Below are 17,400 nucleotides of genomic sequence, written 5' to 3' on the forward strand. Positions count from 1 at the left end.
AAAGAGACGCAGAATAAAGAAGTTATTAAAAAGAGGTTGAGACGACTTCTAAAAATAGATCGATTGGAAGGGGAGACAGAAATTCTCTTCCAACTCTCAATTTTTATGTCAATCATTTATTTCTTTTTTTAAGGGTAATGTATTAAGCTAACTTTTAAATGAAATTACAGTAACTTTAATTTCATTTAAAAGTTAACTTAATAATTTGGGAGCATGATTAGGGCCATATTTAGTGTTTAAACTTTAGAAATAAGCATTTAATAGCATTTTTTGAGACTGTGCCACACTTACACGAAAATTCACCCTGCGCGAAGGGTTCTGGAACCTAACCTCGCATAAGTTCAGGGTATGACTGTATACGTACATACTTCTAACCCTTCCAGCCACTAAGAGAGAGAGAGAGAGTATATCTTTCTATCAACCACTTTCCTTTTCTATCTATCTATCTATCCATCTCTCACATTTTAAGTATCCTTTGGCGAGAGAGAGAGAGAGAGAGAGATTTTTTGCCTATTTTGAAAGTTCAAATACCAAATGTATACCTTAAACTAGCATCCTACATCAAATATCCATTAAACTATTATCCTATTTCTGTAGTGTTAATCTTTGAAATGCCATTATTAACCCCTTACCAGACTAACCTAAGATATCTTGTGATCATTGTTCTAAAAATTTTGGATTTACCACGAGATATCTCGTAACAAAGTTAAATGCTAATATAGCACTAATACAAGATTTCTCATGATCCACAGTTTTGTTTTAAGGCTTCCTTGAGATATCTTGTGCTAAATCATACGTTTGGCAGTGGTACTTGCTGCTGGAAGTCGTGAGTTATCGAGAATGACTTTTTTGTTTTTTCGCACTGACTACACGTCATTAGTAGCACTTCCTTGGCCATCCTCGTTGTTTGTTTGTTTGCTTTTTGCTTCTTTTCGCCTGTTTTTAGGTAAGTTTGGTTGTTTTATTTGCCATCTTAGACCTTTATATGTTATATTATTGATTTATTACATTGATATCGTGTCTTTTTTTAGTCTCTTGAGCATTTTGTGATACGTCAAGTGTAATTTTTTTTTTACGCCGAGTGATGACTTTGAGAAAAGGGATTTTGACAAAGGAAAAATCTATTTCTGGGCTCGACCTGTGTCACCCAGTGAAATGGTTCCAATAGCACATATTTCTAGGTATAACTATTGCTAAATATACCAGAGAAAAAAAGCTATCCATAATGCCAGGGTTACTACCCCTGGATCGATCACCACAATGGTGTCGGTATGCACTAGGGGTGAGTGGTAACCACTATCACAGGTAATGTTTTGTTTCTTCTTTTCGACTGTTTTTGTGCAAGTTTGGTTGTTGTATTGTCATTGTAGACTGTTTATAAAATATATTATTGATTTATTACATTGATGTCGTGTAATTTGTTAGTCTCTTGACTTTATTTATTAATTTAGCCGTCATGGGAAGTTACCACGACGACAGTGATATTAAAGAATCATTTACTGATCTTGAAATGTATATTTTCAAAATTACTAAAACTAAGCATATGAGATATCTCATGATAGACCAAAATAAGTATAATTTGTATGAGATAACTCGTTAATCACCATAAAAAGGTCTCAAAGTGAGTTTCTAAAAATTACTATTTTACATAAAATAATCATAATTTTATATTGAAATTAAGAAGTATAGTGTCTAAACAAATTACATTTTCAATTAATTAAATAAAATAATTGGAATCTTTTTTGACACATCATATTACAAAATAGGTTAAGGGGTTAACATAATTTCAGTCATTTTAAAAATTTTACCCTTAAAATTATATACGTATATATATAATTTTAAGGGTAAAATTCCAGCCAATAACAGAGAGAGAGAGAGAGAGAGAGAGAGAGAGAGAGAGAGAGAGAGAGAGAGAGAGAGAGAGAGATATGAACCGAGTTTCTTACATCAGTTAAACAATTAAAAATGTCAATAATAGTATATATTATGTATGCCTTTCTATCAACCACTCTCCCTTTCTAGCTATCTATCCATCTCTCAACTTTGGTGAGAGAGAGAGAGAGAGAGAGAGAGAGAGAGAGAGAGAGAGAGAGAGAGAGAGAGAGAGAGAGAGAGAGAGAGCACTGAGTGGGCAATACTTTCTACTCTTCTCGGTCAATATGTCAAGATATTTGACATATTTGACAAGTTACACCCTCCCTCCTTGCTTCAAAGCTTTCAGACAAGCCTGGGAAAAAGATGAGGGAAAAAACTGATTGAACTAAAATCTTACTTACTCACTATATATTTTCTTTAACGAATTTATATTTTGCTGTTTACATGAATATTAATATTTGAAAATTAGTAAATCATTATTTATCATACAAAACAAAAAAACATACATATTACATATGCATAAAAATTCTCTCATCTCAGTAAGAGAGAGAGAGAGAGAGAGAGAGAGAGAGAGAGAGAGAGAGAGAGAGAGAGAGAGAGAGAGAGAGAGAGATTATTGTTATTATTATTTAATCTTATTAAACTTAATAATATTTGAAAATGAGTACTGTAAATCACTATTTTATCATAATATGTTTAGTATGTACATACAGTAAAGTACTTAGTCACGAAAATATGAAAATACAGAATATTGATCTGTGAAAAAGTCCACAAATGGGTGAGTTTACTTGCGAATAATTTATAGATAGGTTCCACAGAAAATGCCATGAATTGTGGGAACGCGAATCTGGGGGTTTACTGTTTACGATTCTTTTACTCTTACCTGTGGAAGAGGAGAGATGGCCTTTTAATTTATATACAACCCATTTTCATCATTTTAGTCTGAAGATGTTTTCAGATGAATTAGACGATTTTCTCAGAGCTGTACTTTATGTATTAGTAGAGCGGACATTTTAAGGGCATGCAGAAGAGTATACAATACATGAGTGTATATAATTATAGAATACAAACAAATGAGCATCAGAGCTCAATACACAACAAGGAATCATATCATACATACAGGATCAAAGCCAATGTATGTATAGGATTCGATATCACACATAACAATAATTGATTATACATATACACTTAACCATGATGCAACATCTTGCAGTCAGCTTGGAACTGAACATGTCTACCGACGACTTTACATACGACATCTTACGTACATAACAAGTAACGGTTCTATTAGTGTTCACACATACCTATAAGCCATATATTTTTAAGGGTAGAGTTGTGAGATGACTTTGAAATGATATTAAAGTATTTTAGGATGATAGCTTAGGGTATAGTTGGTGTTTGAACTATTAAAACTGGCAGTTATAAGCATTTTTAGAGGGGGTAACAAGTAACTGTGGATTTTAGTTAATTGCGGGCGGTTGTGGTCCCTAACCCCTGCGAAAACCGGGGTCAACTGTACATAGATACGCAGTGAAACATTCAAACAGCAGAGGTCTATGAAATGAACTGGCAGAGATGTGGGCTAATGCAGCACATCTCCACAAGACAAAGTCTTGGGGGGTACAGCCAGTCAGCACCAACGAAAATGAATGGCTCTCCTAGATAGGCTGCTTTTCAAACATCAGCATATAGCATGTCAAGTACCACTGAGCCTAGGTATTTCAGCTTCCCTGCTGCATTTTCTATCCCATGAGCTTTGTGTTTGAAATTTGCGCATAGTTAGGCAAACATTTTTTAAGAAAAAGATATATTTTATTGATATTCTGCTGTGTTTACAGTAATATTAATATTTGAAAATTAGTAAATCATTGTTTATCATAAAATATGCATTTAGTCATGAAAATAAAAATGAAAATAATTAGAGAACATTTTAGATATGCTCTACGAAAAAACCCACAAATAAGCGAATTTTACGTGAATAATTTGGAGTTACTTTCCACAGAAAAATCTGCAAATAGGTGAATCCACAAATACTGAAACGCGAATGGGCAGGGTCAACTGTATACTATTAGTACACAGAGCCAATAATTTAAGATCCATATACAAAGCTCTCATTACTTTATGTAGCAGAGAAATGGGAACTGACAGCGCAAAATGGAGATTTTGAAGCGGTGTTACTACCAATGCTGAAATTCATGGCTTGAATAAACTGGAAATATCATAAAACAAGTAATGAAGCTACAGATATGGTGTATAGAAGCAGGAGCAGCAAAATGCACTCAGTAAAAAAAAAAAAAAAAAAAAAAAAAGTAGTGCATGAAGAAACAGTATGCAAAAACAAATAGAAAAAAATGACATTTTTATAATAAAATACAGTATTATATATACTTAATAAGTAATTACATAGCTATTGGTTCCTAACCTATGGCAGCTTAAAAATTCAAAATTCGCACGGCAGCACTTCTATCGTTTGTGTGTAGGTGACAAGGCACCACCCACTATCCGGGACTTGAAGGAACAAGCCAGCAGGAGCTCAATTCGTTTCATGCTCTAATGTCCATGCAAGGGTAGGAGGGCAGGCTCCGATCATGTAATTACTTGTTAAGTATAAAACTATTTTATGTAAAAATGTCATTTTTATATAAGTAAGTTACCAAGTAATTACACAGCTGATTCCACATTGTTAGGAGGTGGGAAAGAGCATGGACATATTCTACTCCAAAGCATGAAGTAAGTAATGAATTTGAAACAGAAAGGATGGTAACATTAAATAAATGTTTGTTGTTTCCTTACCTGTTGAGAGAGCTGCTACAGGTAGATACTGCCTCTGGTCGGCACTTCTCTCAACTTGTAGTGGGTGTAGCAGTGTAGCCAAGGGTCGCCCCTATATTAGTGCTGACAAAATTTAAAATATGCCCTTGCCCTGGGCATGGACCAGAATACAAAATAACAACACTATCACCTACACCACAGAATTAAAGCCATAACCCAGACCATTAAAAATTAAACTAGTGGGTACTCCAGGTACAAAGTACCTTCAGGTACCCCCATAGACTCAAAACTTTCAGTCAAGGTGAGTGCATAGCAAAGGAACAAAGAGTTCCCTATGCTTCCTCTCCCAACACCATGCCAGCCACGGATAAAGGTCTTAAAGTGTTACAATTTTCAAACATGGTCTGTATGTCCTTGAGGTAGTGTGAGGCGAAGATGGATTTGGATCTCCAGAACATCAACAGCAAGATCGTAGAGAGAGAGACAAGCTATGTCTAAATGCCAGGGAAGTTGCGACTGCCCTAATTCCATGAGCCTTAACCTTAACTAACGAAAAGGCTTCTTCCTGGATCTGAGTGGGCTTCTGATATCAACTTTCTCAGAAAAAAGGAAATGGCATTTTTGGAGAGCAGACAAATTGGGCTTCTTACAGAGTACCAGAAGCTGCTCGAAGGTCCTCAAATCTTTTCCGTCCAGGGCTTGGAAGGGTCCTCGTTTTTAGCGAGGAAACCAAGACAAAGAGAACAGGTTGCGTCCCCTTGCATAAATCCTACTCTCTTGTCAATCGCCTGTAATTCACTAATACGTTTGGCAGTAGCAAGAGCCACCAAGAAGAGTCTTCTTGGTGAGATTCCTGAGTGAGACAGAACAGAGAGGTTTGAACTGAGGACCTGAGAGCCATTTCAGTACAACGTTTAAGTTCCAAGAGACGCTGGAAGAACTTTCTTGCTTAACGTATCAAAGGATTTGATTAAGTCACTGATATCCTGACTAGAAGACAGATCCATTCCTCTGTGTTTAAAACTGAGCTGAGCATCAACCTATACCCTTTGATGGTAGAGGTCAATAATTTCCTGACAAACTTCAGGAATATTAAAAAATCAGCTATTTGACTTATAGATGTCTTAGAAGAAGAGACGTTATACCGGCTGCACCACCTTCTGAAGACTGCCCATTTGGATTGGTAGAGCTTTGTAGTAGACGCTCATCTGCACCTTGCAATCGCCTCTGCATTCTGTCTCAAAAAGCCTTTTGCTCTGATGAGGTGCCTGACAGTCTGAAGCCTGTCAGGGCCAGAGTGGACAACCCTTAGTGGAATTTGAGGAAGTGGGGTTGTCTGAGCAGCAACTGCTTTTGTGGAAGGAGTCTTGGGTAATCCACCAGGCGCCAAATCAGATCTGGGAACCATTCCTTGTTTGGCCAAAAGGGAGTGACTAGGGTCACGGAGGTGCTCTGATATGTAGACAACTTGCTGATTACCTCCCTGATCACCCCGAAGGGAGGGAAGGCATACACATCTAAGCCTGTCCAGTCCAGAAGCATGGCGTCTGTTGCCCATGCTCGAGGATCCATGACTGGAGAGTAAACAGAGTGGAAGACGGGGATTTCTCAACATTGTGAAGAGATCTACTGTGGGCTTGCCTCATAGTCTTCACAGATTGTCGCAGACTAACAGGTCTAAGGTCCATTCGGTCAGAAGGACCTGTTTGAGGCGGCTTAATCTGTCCGCAATAATGTTCATTCTCCCTTGAATGAACCGGGTAACAAGCGTGACTTGATTCTCCCCCGCCCACAGAAGGAGAGCCCTCGCCATCTCATACAGAGAGAAGGAATGAGTCCCCCCGTCTGCGAATGTAAGAAAGTGCAGTGGTGTTGTCTGCATGCACTACTATCTTCTTGCCACAGACTAGATCCGAGAAAGACTGAAGGCCCAAATGAACTGCTCTCAGTTCCTTCACATTGATGTGAGACTTCCGTTGCAACGTCGTCCATGTTCCGGTGACTTCCTGGACGTCCAGGAGAGCGTCCCAGCCTAGGTCGGAGGCGTTTGAATAAAATTGATGATCAGGGCTCACTGGAAGAGACTTCCCTTCCTGAAGTCTTTCTTCACATGACCACCACTGGAGATCCTCTTTAATTTCCAACGTAATTGGGAAGATGAGAGTCTGGTTTGGTCTTTCTGCACCAGTTTGCTTTCAGGAAAAACTGAAGGGGTCTCATTTGCAGTCTGCCTAATCTCACGAACTGCTCTACTAATGCGAGGGTCCCTAGAAGACTCGTCCACTGTACTGCCGAGCAGGAAGGAAGTGCAGGGAACTGACTGACAGTCTGAAGGCAGTTGTTGACTCTTTTGGGCAACAGAAAAGCACGAGAAGTCCAAGAGTTCAGTATCATCCCTAAATAAGGAGTCTCCTGAGTCAGTGTCATAAGGGATTTCTTCTCATTTATGAGAATGCCTAACTCCTGCGTCAGGTGAGGAGTCCTTCTCAAGTCCTCTGCACACTTCCTCTGGTGAAGAGTGGAGAAGCCAACTGTCCAGGTATAAGTTGATGTTGATTCCCAGAGGGCAAAGCCAATTCCCTAGAAGCGCAACGATTCATGTGAAAACTTGCGGGACCGTCGACAAACTGAAGCATAGGGACCGGAACTGTAGTACTCTTAACTGAAAAACGAAGAGTAGACATTTCCATGAGTCTGGATGAGCAGGAATGTGAAAATACGCATCCTGCATATCCCAGGGTGACCATCCAGTCCCCCTGCTGCACTGAAGACATGACTGAGCGAACAGTCTCCATATGCAACTTCACCTTCAGTACGAACACATTCAGGGAGCTGACATCCACAACGGGCCCCAGCCCCCCGAGGCCTTTAGAACCACGAAAAGGAGATTGTAAAAACCTTCTGAGTGGCGATCTAGCACCTCTTCCACCGCTCCCTTGATAATCAGGGAATCGACTCTCTGAGAGAGGGCCAAAAACTTTGTGGAGCCTTTTGAATATGCTGTCAAGGCAATTGGAGGTGTTACTAAGGTAGGAGTTTTCAGGAAAGGAAGGGCGTAGCCCTCCTTGAGAACCTCGACCACCAAAGGTTCCACTCCTCTGCGCTCCCAATCCTTCCAAATAAGTAAAGTCTGGCTCCTACTTGGTCACGGAGGATTAACTTCTCATTTCTTGAGGTTAGTCTTGAAGGAAGACTTCTTAATGGACTTCGTAGGAGGTCGCAAGTTTGATCTGGGTCTAGTCTGGGTTTCTGTCTTCCCCCCACGAAAGGGCTGAGGATGCAGTGAGGAGAATGATCTTGACATGAAAGGCACATGCTCCCTTGGACACCTAGTGGACTGTGCTAACAGGTCAGTGGTAGCCTCCTTCTGCAAGTCTGAAAGAATCTCTTCCACTGTGACTTGCGGAAAGAGATGAGACTTATCCAAAGGAGCGAATAGAGCCGACTTCTGTGTCAGCGAGACTCCTTTCGAGGTGAAAGAACACCAGAGCTCCCTCTTTTTTTTTTAGCATACCCATTGAAAAGAGAGAGGCGAGTTCTGAAAAGCCATCTCTAACTGCTCTGTTGGAGCATGAAAGAACTCCCAGCCAATCAGAGGCAAAGCCTTCAGCAAGACCTGGACAATCCTCGATCTTTCTCGCTAGAGCCCCGATGGCCCTATCGAGAAAAATAAAAATCTCGAAAACCTTAAAAATGTTCTTGATAAGGCGATCAAGTTCAGGGGAGGAAAACATTATCTTGGCAGTAGAAAAGGCTGCTCTACGGGCCGAATCCGCCAGACTGGAGAAGTCCCCCTGGGAGGAAGCAGAAACTCCCAAGGAAGGAGCTTCCCCGGTGGCATAGAACGAGTACCTCATCTTCAATAACTTGCTGGGAGGAAAAGAGAATGTTGCTTTGCCCTGCTCTCTCTTAGAGGGCAGCCAGTCATGAACCTCTCAGAGAGCCTTCTTTGAGGAGGAGGAAAGAACTAGCTTGGGTAACCTAGTACCCTCTGACAACTGCTTTCTCATGAGGAAGGTAGAAGCTGGAGAAGTAGAGGAGCAGGAAAGAAGAAATCTGGAAAGCTATCCAAGAGGAATCGCAAAAGAGACGAGTATGCTGAAGAGGGGGCCATATCCTGAACAATCTCTTCCTCCTCTGAAGAGATAGGAGACAAAGACTTATCCTTGATTTCGGGAACTGAAGAGGTTTTCTTAAAAAAACCCATAAGCTCCGTCAATTGACGCTGGAGTGGGGCTAATGAATCTTCTCGAACCGATGTTGAAAGCGGCTGATGAGAGGAAGGTAGGCTGTTGGCACCAGAAGCTCAGGAGTTGGCGCCAGGCAGAAGTCCGGCACGAGTCGGCGGGCGCCAGGCACTCGAAAGAACTTGGGTGCTTTGGGTACTAATAGTGCTCAGGACTGTCTCCCAACGAACGACAAGGGCAAACTGGAGAAGCAGGCTGGTCCTGAAAGCTGCAGGAAGGTTGTGGGCTAGCCTCCCTGTACCTCTTGACTGCCAGAAGAGAGATATCGCCAAGATCTGAATGTCTCTTGAGCGGGCACAAAGAAGCAGAAGCAATATGGGCCCTTCTTGTCCAGGCTGGAAGCTTCCAAATCTGAGGAAAGCTGATGCACTGGAACGCCCTTCCAATGGCGCTTAGTCGGAACCTGGGAATGAATGACAGACTCGACAGAGGGGGCAACTGCCCATGGGCAAAACCCAGCCTCCCCTGGACCTCCGGTATGTCTTCTCCCGGGTGTGGGTGAGCAGGACATTGGTGGGACGGACAGCCACCTCCTCAACATTCACAACACTCTCACTTCTCACTGCACTTTCATTATTCACATTTTTCTCCATCAGAGATCTAATAGCAGATCCCATTTCCATAATGGTACTGGATAATAAACAAAACTCCTGATCAAACCTTGATTTGAGGCTGGCAATGGCACTAAGAGCAGAATCATGGGAACCTGGAACAGCGGTAGACGGTAAAATAGGAGGACTTAGAATGGGAGAAACAGGAGGAATTGGAGGAGTAACAGCTCTATCATCCCCTACATTAACCAAAGGAGTAGAATCTATATTGGCCCTATTCTCAGCCCTAAGTGCTGCTTCCCTCTTTCTATCTCTTTCAAGTTTTTCTAAATGAGATTTCAAGGTTTTCCATTTTTTAACCTCCCAATCCTGACACTCTATGCAAGTATTATCCTCACTACATTCTTGCCCCCTCCCTACATTTTTGTGCATGTAGTATGAGAATTGTAAGAAAACTTGGTTAACCTAGTTTTACAACCCTCAGAAACAACAATCCACCAATGATTGAAAGCCACAAAACAACAAATCTTGAATACTTCACCAAGACTGGGCAAATAACTATTCAAAAAGCAATGAAACAGCTGCGGAAAACTCCCAATGTTGATTGGAAGCTGGCAGGAAACAAATTGAGCTCTCTGCTGAGTTGTTCCTTTGAGTCCTGGATAGTGGGCGGGACCTTGTCACCTACACACAAACGATAGAGGTGCTGCTGTGCACATTTTGAATTTTGAAGCTGCCGTAGGTTAGGAACCAATGGCTATGTAATTACTTGGTAAGTTACTTGTATAAAAAATCTTGTTCACTTTGCCTTCTGTTTCACAGCATGGTCTCTGGGCCACTTTCACTATAACAAAAAAACCAATCTTAAACAACATAAGGCATTATGTGCAAAAGCTACATGCACTCCACATGTACTGTCAGCACTTCACAAAAAGAAAAAATAAAAGAACCTATCAAGGCACCCTCCAAAGTCACAGTAGAAAAGATCCTTCAAATGTCATTTGCCAATCAATCACACTCCCAATATTCATCACTTTCACCTGGTAATTACTGGCAACTAGCAAATCATTTACACTAATTCAATACCTACCATATTGACCTAAAGCAAATAAAAAATATATAAAATATTAGTGTTTACTTTTGTGTAGGACAAACCTCACTGACATAAGCAAATAAGACTCACCTCGTCAAAGTAAGGTTTTGAAAATTCTTGCTTAAGAGCCACAAACCAACTTGTACCCATGTTGCTATGAAGTGCGGGTGTTCTCTTACTCTGCAGTTTAATTTCGGCCTAAGCAGAAAAAAAATATTCAATAACAAACCAAATATCAATGACATCTAGTAACTATAAAAAAACAGGTTTTGATGTAGGAAAAACCTATTTTTGGTAGTTGCTGTTGAGTCCTCAAGGAGTTACCCCCCATGGTTTGCCAGTGCTCCATGGTGACTAGACTAGTATCAAAGAAATATTTTTCTAGCCTGGTCTTGTAGCCAGGTATTGTGTCGTAATGAAAACACTATGACACGTGATAGAGTATAATGGACTCAAAGATAAGAGGGATTTTCCCTTATCTTCAGCGAAGCTGAACCCAGCTTTTCCTATGTCAAAAAATGCAAGGAGTGACTACTCACATGCATGTCTGCCATCTTGTTTACGACCAGGACAGGCAAAGACCAGCTCCATTACTCTCTACTGGTCAATGTGGGATAATCCCTTGCCCAAATCCCATGCCTTTTGTCAGGGAAGTGGGAGGGTTTTGAGGACTCAACAGGACTACCAAAAATAGGTTTTTCCTATGTCAAAACCTGTTTTTTGATAGTGTAGTTGCTTGTTTCGTCCTCAAGGAGCTTTACAAAAGAAATTGACAGGTGACAAAAGGATTAAGTTCTCAAAATTTTAATCCCATACAACCCAAAGAAAAAACAATTTATGGTCCAAAGCCAAGCCACAATTTTCAAGCCCCATTCCTTATTTTAAAACTTTTGGGGTTTTGCATTTTAGGGTGAAGTTCTGTAGTGACTTAACTAAGTATGCTGGGTGTGGTTGCAGTCTTTTCATATCTTCCCCAGCAATAGTCAGCATACTCACCTGTTAGGAAGACCCCTGGTTTTCTGCTGTAGAGCCTATGGGATCAGGACTAACCATACCACCTACTGACATGCAGTGTAGATGAATTTGTTCGAGCTCATGGCAGTAATGTTTTAAGAACACTGTCTCTGATGCTCACCCTGTACTTTTGGAGAATTCTTCAAAAGACATTTCTGAAGGAGGAAAACAACGTACCGTACTTACTTTCCTAATGTCATGTGACCTAGGAAAGGAGTGTGGGTTTGCTTTTTTGATGAGGGACACCAAAGTTATTCTTAGCCCTTGTAGAGAAAGTGGTTTATTTGTGCTAGGAAAATCAGACCTTCTGGGATGTTTGCCGTGACCTCTAGGTAAACCTTAAGTGCTTGAACTGGGCATAATGTTTTGTCTGCTAAATTGAGTTTTCTTATAAGAATAGATTTCCTTCTTAAAGGATCCTCATTCTTGGCCAGGAATGATGGGCCTGGGAACAATAATAATTGATTATCAGCAGTTTGTGTGATATATCGTCCCCATCTAAGAGAGCTCAGTTCATCAATACGGGCTCCTGGTGCTAATGCAATCAGGAAGATTGCCTTTTGTAGCTTGCGAGTTGCGGTTGTATTGGGTCCGCTGAACTGAGGGGTAGATAGAAGTCCAAGTACCTTGTTCAGGGACTAAGTCATTGGGAGTCTTTTAGGAGCGGGTCTTTGTAGAGCAAAAGACCACAGAAGGGAAGTAACAACTTCTATGCTGGAGTCAATCTTGAATCCATAAAGCAAGGGTTCTGTTAATGCTGCCTTGTGTGCCATGACTGTTGTAACCACAAGGCGTTTGTCTTCAAAAAGATATATCATAAAACCTTTTGACTGGAGTCTGTTGACCACTGCTCATAGGTTTTTCAAGCATTCTTTTCTTGTGGGCCCCCAGATTAACCAGCTGTCTAGGTAAGCTATTACTTGTATTCCTTCTTTCCTGAGTTCCTGGACAACTACCGTTGCTAATTTTGTAAAAGTTCTTGGAGCAATGTTTAGTCCAAAAGGCATGACTTTTAACCTGTATGTCTCTTTCCCTATCCAGAACCCTAGGGAGGGGAGAAAGGGAGCGGCAATAGGGAGTTTAGAGAAAGGGCAGCATTCCCTAATACAGAATGGCACCTGATACCACCTTTGCCAGACTTAGAGAAACCTCAAAACAAAACAGTTCTCTTATGTGGGAATACAGCATTAAAAGCTATAGATGACGCCCTTTACCAGGTCAACGGCAGGTGGATCTATACTCCCATTATGAATAAAACCCAACTTGCTCATCAAGTACCTCCAACCTTCTGTCCCTTCACCTTTAAAATAATTAACCATGTGAGGGCAAACTTTCAGAATTATGTAGTAACTAAAAAACAGGAGTCAATGGCAAAACTAAAACCATTTGCCACAGTCCTCCCAGTTTTGAAAAATTCCACCAAGGAGTGGGCAACACTTCAACTCCCTTTTGGAAGGAAAAAGCTCCCCTTGGATGTTGCTACTCAGCAATTTGGGACCCCTATGAGACGAATCTCAGATGAGACAGCTTCGTCAGAATTCCGTGCTAGGACTCTTCTCCTTAGTATCTCAACCTCTTCCACCCTAGAAGTTGCCACCAAAAGGCTTCCAGAGGATTCCAGGGCACTTTTTGCTGTTGTGGCTAAAAGTCTTATGAGAACCCTATGGGAAGCACACTATGATTTTTTAGATTGGCGCCTAAAAGCGCAAATGGAAACATTAAAAGGTTCCAACAAGTCACTTCCTAATGTAACTGCTTTATTACAGTCTAACCCCTTCTGTAGGAACCAAGTTTGAGGATTCTGTTGTAACTCAAGTCAACAAGTAAGCACGACAAGAAAATTGTAGTGTACGCTCTTCTGGGAAAAGGAGAATTCAGGAAACAAAAGACCCAAAATTTCCCTTTACCCAATTCAAAAAAGGCTCGCTTTGATAAAAAATCATATAGACCTGCAGTCACCTCCAAAACTTTTCCTCATAAACAGGTAGGTAGTCAGAAGGTACAACCCGCTTCAAAAGGACAGCAGCAGCCACATTACCAAGAACATCCTTTTCACAAGGTCCAAAAACCATCTTACAAAGGAAAAGGAAAAGGATAAGCAACGCCTTGAATGCCTATCAAAGGAAAAGGTAGAGGAAGAGGGGGATATCAATAGGAATTGTTTGGTTGAGGGTCAGCTCTAAAGACACCACAAGGAATGGAAGCCTTCTCCTTGGGAACACAACATTGTTCTCAACGGGGTGGGGTGGAAATGGTCTCATCCTCCCCCCACCTTTAAAGGGGTTCTTTCAAGCACCAAACCCCTCTCTGGAAGATTACGTGCACAAGGCCCTATTAAAAGGTGCCACAGAGAAGCATGCACATACTAGTCATCAAGGACGTCTCTTCAGTGTTCCCAAAAAGGATTCCTCCGAACAAAGAGTGATCCTCGACCTATCAACACTGAACAAGTACATTGTTTGCAAAAAGTTTTGGATGACTACCGTTGCCCAAGTATGTTCAGTTATTCCAAAAGGGAACTGGACAGTTTTCTATAGATCTGAAAGACGCATATTGGTACGTCCCTACTGCCGCTCCCTTTCGCCCCTTCCTAGGGTTCCAGATAGGGAAAGACGTACAGGTTAAAAGTCATGCCTTTTGGACTAAACATTGCTCCAAGAATTTTTACAAAATTAGTAACGATAGTTGTCCAGGAACTCAGGAAAGAAGGAATACAACTATTAGCTCACCTAGATGACTGGTTAATCTGTGGGGGCACAAAAAGAATGCTTGAAAAACCTACGAGCAGTGGTCAACAGACTCCAACAACCGCAACTCACAAGCTACAAAAGGCAATCTTCCTGATTGCATTAGCATCAGGAGCCCGTATTAATGAACTGGGCTCTCTTAGACGGGGATGATATATCACACAAACTGCTGATAATCAATTATTATTGTTCCCAGGCCCATCATTCCTGGCCAAGAATGAGGATCCTTTAAGGAGGAAATCTATTCTTATAAGAAAACTCAATTTAGCAGACAAAACATTATGCCCAGTTCAAGCACTTAAGGTTTACCTAGAGGTCACGGCATACATCCCAGAAAGTCCGATTTTCCTACATCCTAGCACGAATAAACCACTTTCTCTACAAGGGCTAAGAATAACTTTAGTGTCCCTCATTAAAAAAGCAAACCCACACTCCTTTCCTAGGACACATGACATTAAGAAATCAAGTATGTTGTTTTCCTTCTTCAAAAATGCCTCTTTTGAAGAAGTCTCCGAAAGTACAGGGTGAGCATCAGACAGTGTTCTTAAAAAATTATTGCCATGAGCTAAACCAAATTCATCTACACTTCATGTCAGTAAGTGGTATGGTTAGTCCTGATCCCATAGGCTCTACAGCAGAAAACCGGGGGTCTTCCTAACAGGGAGTATGCTGACTATTGCTGGGGAAGATACGAAAAGACTGCAACCACACCCAGCATACTTAGGTAAGTCACTACAGAACTTCACCCTAAAATGCAAGTTCTTGTTTAGTTTCTTGTTTCTTGTTACCAAAACCCCAAAAGATTTTTTAGAATAAGGAATAGGGCTTGAAACTTGTGGCTTGGCCTCCGCCAATAAATTGTTTTTTTCTTTGGGTTGTTTGGGATTAAAATTTTGAGAGCTTAAGCCTTTTGTCACCTGTCATTTTCTTTTGTAAAGCTCCTTGAGGACGAAACAAGCGACTACGCTATCAAAAAACAGGTTTTGACGTAGGAAAAACCTATTTTTGACGTAGGAAAAACTGGTACAGCTTCGCTGAAGGGAAAATGCCCTCTTATCTTCAAGTCCATTATACTTTAGCATGTGTCATAGTGTTTTCATCACGACACAATACCCAGCTACAAGACCAGGATAGAAAAATATTTCTTTGATACTAGTCTAGTCACCATGGAGCGCTGGCACACCATGGGAGGTAACTCCCTGAGAATGAAAGAAGCGACTATGCTATCATAAATTCAGTATTTCTTCAATAATAAAGTAAATTACAACCTTCTTGACTACAGCTGTACCTGAAAAGCTCAAGTATAATTAAAATTCCCTTCAAATCCTTCTACAATGAGATTAGAAATATCCTACACAACACCAAATTCAGTTTCATATATATTAACAAAATGACATACACAAATTAATTTGATGCAATATTAATGTTTTACCGCAAAAATATCATCAGTAAATGCAAACATTAGGTGCAGTAAGCAAGGCCAAGTACTCACAAAATGAGAGCACACTATCAAATTTGGAATAACCTTCATGTTCCATAAATACAAATCTTAACCATATAAGGACAGGCTAACCAAGTGCTGTAACGTTACCTGGTCTACCTCTGAGGAAGATACAGACATGTAATCTTTGTCTCCCTTATTTCTGCTCTTGTATCTTAGTACAAACCAAAATTAGCTGATCTTCCTCTAACCTGCCTTGGCTTCTTGTTTGATCTCTACCTGCTCATCTTCATCACTAGTGCATGACTCTCAGCAGGAATGCAAGTTTGATCCTAATTTCACTTGTTCCATGAATTTTTACAATATTAACAAAATCTGAATGACACTGTTTTCTGTTTACTTGAAAACTGATATACAGTATAACACTAGTTCATTATAGTTATAATCATTATCATTATTCAGAAGAATATGGTGCTCATTTGATAGAAGTAACAAAAGTTAACAGGAAATGCAGAAGAGATCAGTTGTTAAAAAAGAAAAATAAAGTAACAAATTAATAAATAGACAAAAATGTAAGTCCATTATAAAATACAAGGAGAATTGCTTTAGGGTAGTAAGGCATTGCATCTTTGCTTGAACTTTTGAGGTTCCAATTTAACAATGAAACTCTCTCACCTATGAACAGTGCTGACACTGCTTATGTAGGTCGTACTGGAAAAACTCAAGAAAAGGGTTTACAAGTCCTCCTCGTCCTCCTCTGCCTCTGTTCCTCCAAGAGGTCATAAAGCGGTGAACTGATCAGAAGAGGAATGAAGTTTACATAATAAAACTAATATTGTAATACTTACCTAAACACCTGAATCAGCCTGGTCACTGACCAGCCCAAACTATATCCCCATAGAATTTACCCACAAGGTGGGTAATTAACTGTCAGCGTTACCAACGCTACAGGTAAAAATCTGTCAAATGAGCTACCTGAAGGTACAGTTGACAACACTGCTGCAAATACCGCCAACAGAGGCCGACATCCCCAATTGAGTCACTCACTATCAAAATTTGAAGTGGGAAGGAGGGTGGGAATCATTCAGGTGTTCAGGTATTACAATATTAGTTTTATTCTGAAAACTTCATATTGCAATACACTCCCTAAACACCTGAATCAGCCCGATTAACAAAATTTTAATGGAGGTGGGATCAATCTAATTCAGCCCTGTCAACGGAGAATAAGCAGTCAACTCATTATCAACCTACCACATGAAAATGTGTGTCCTCACCTAGTTGTCCAACTCGGTAGGTGAGGATGCTTGTAGAAAGAGTACCCTGACGTCAGTCTCATGTCTAAGGTATCATCTGAGTCAGAAATGCCTCCCATGTGGTATTCTATACCTCTCATGTATGGAGGGGAAAGTGGAACCTCCCATGTGGCCATTCAGCCTCTCATGTCTGGAGGAGAAGTTGAGTGTGCAGGACCTTCGAGTTCTCTACTGCTCACTGATGCAGATGACTGAGCAGAAGTTGAAGATATTTCAGCATGACCATCGGGATCTGCCTAACCTTAAAGACCTAAAAAAAAATAAGCTCAATATGAACCCTGACCAACAGAGGAACTCAAGTTCATTTAGACTAACACTAACTACCTAAATTCCTAATACCCTAACAG

At 40.6% G+C, this 17,400-nt stretch overlaps 1 protein-coding gene across 1 annotated transcript in view; it reads right to left on the bottom strand.

Annotated features, from left to right (window-relative positions):
- The window catches only part of LOC136851122 (uracil-DNA glycosylase-like), a 190,614-nt gene that overhangs the window by 34,289 nt on the left and 138,925 nt on the right, over positions 1 to 17,400 (bottom strand). Inside the window, exon 6 of the mRNA XM_067125093.1 lies at positions 10,629 to 10,736. Coding sequence (XP_066981194.1) covers positions 10,629 to 10,736 — 108 coding nt within the window. The remainder of the gene's footprint in view (positions 1 to 10,628; positions 10,737 to 17,400) is intronic.

Source organism: Macrobrachium rosenbergii, chromosome 3 (genome assembly GCF_040412425.1).
Source record: "Macrobrachium rosenbergii isolate ZJJX-2024 chromosome 3, ASM4041242v1, whole genome shotgun sequence".
Taxonomy (NCBI): domain Eukaryota; kingdom Metazoa; phylum Arthropoda; class Malacostraca; order Decapoda; family Palaemonidae; genus Macrobrachium; species Macrobrachium rosenbergii.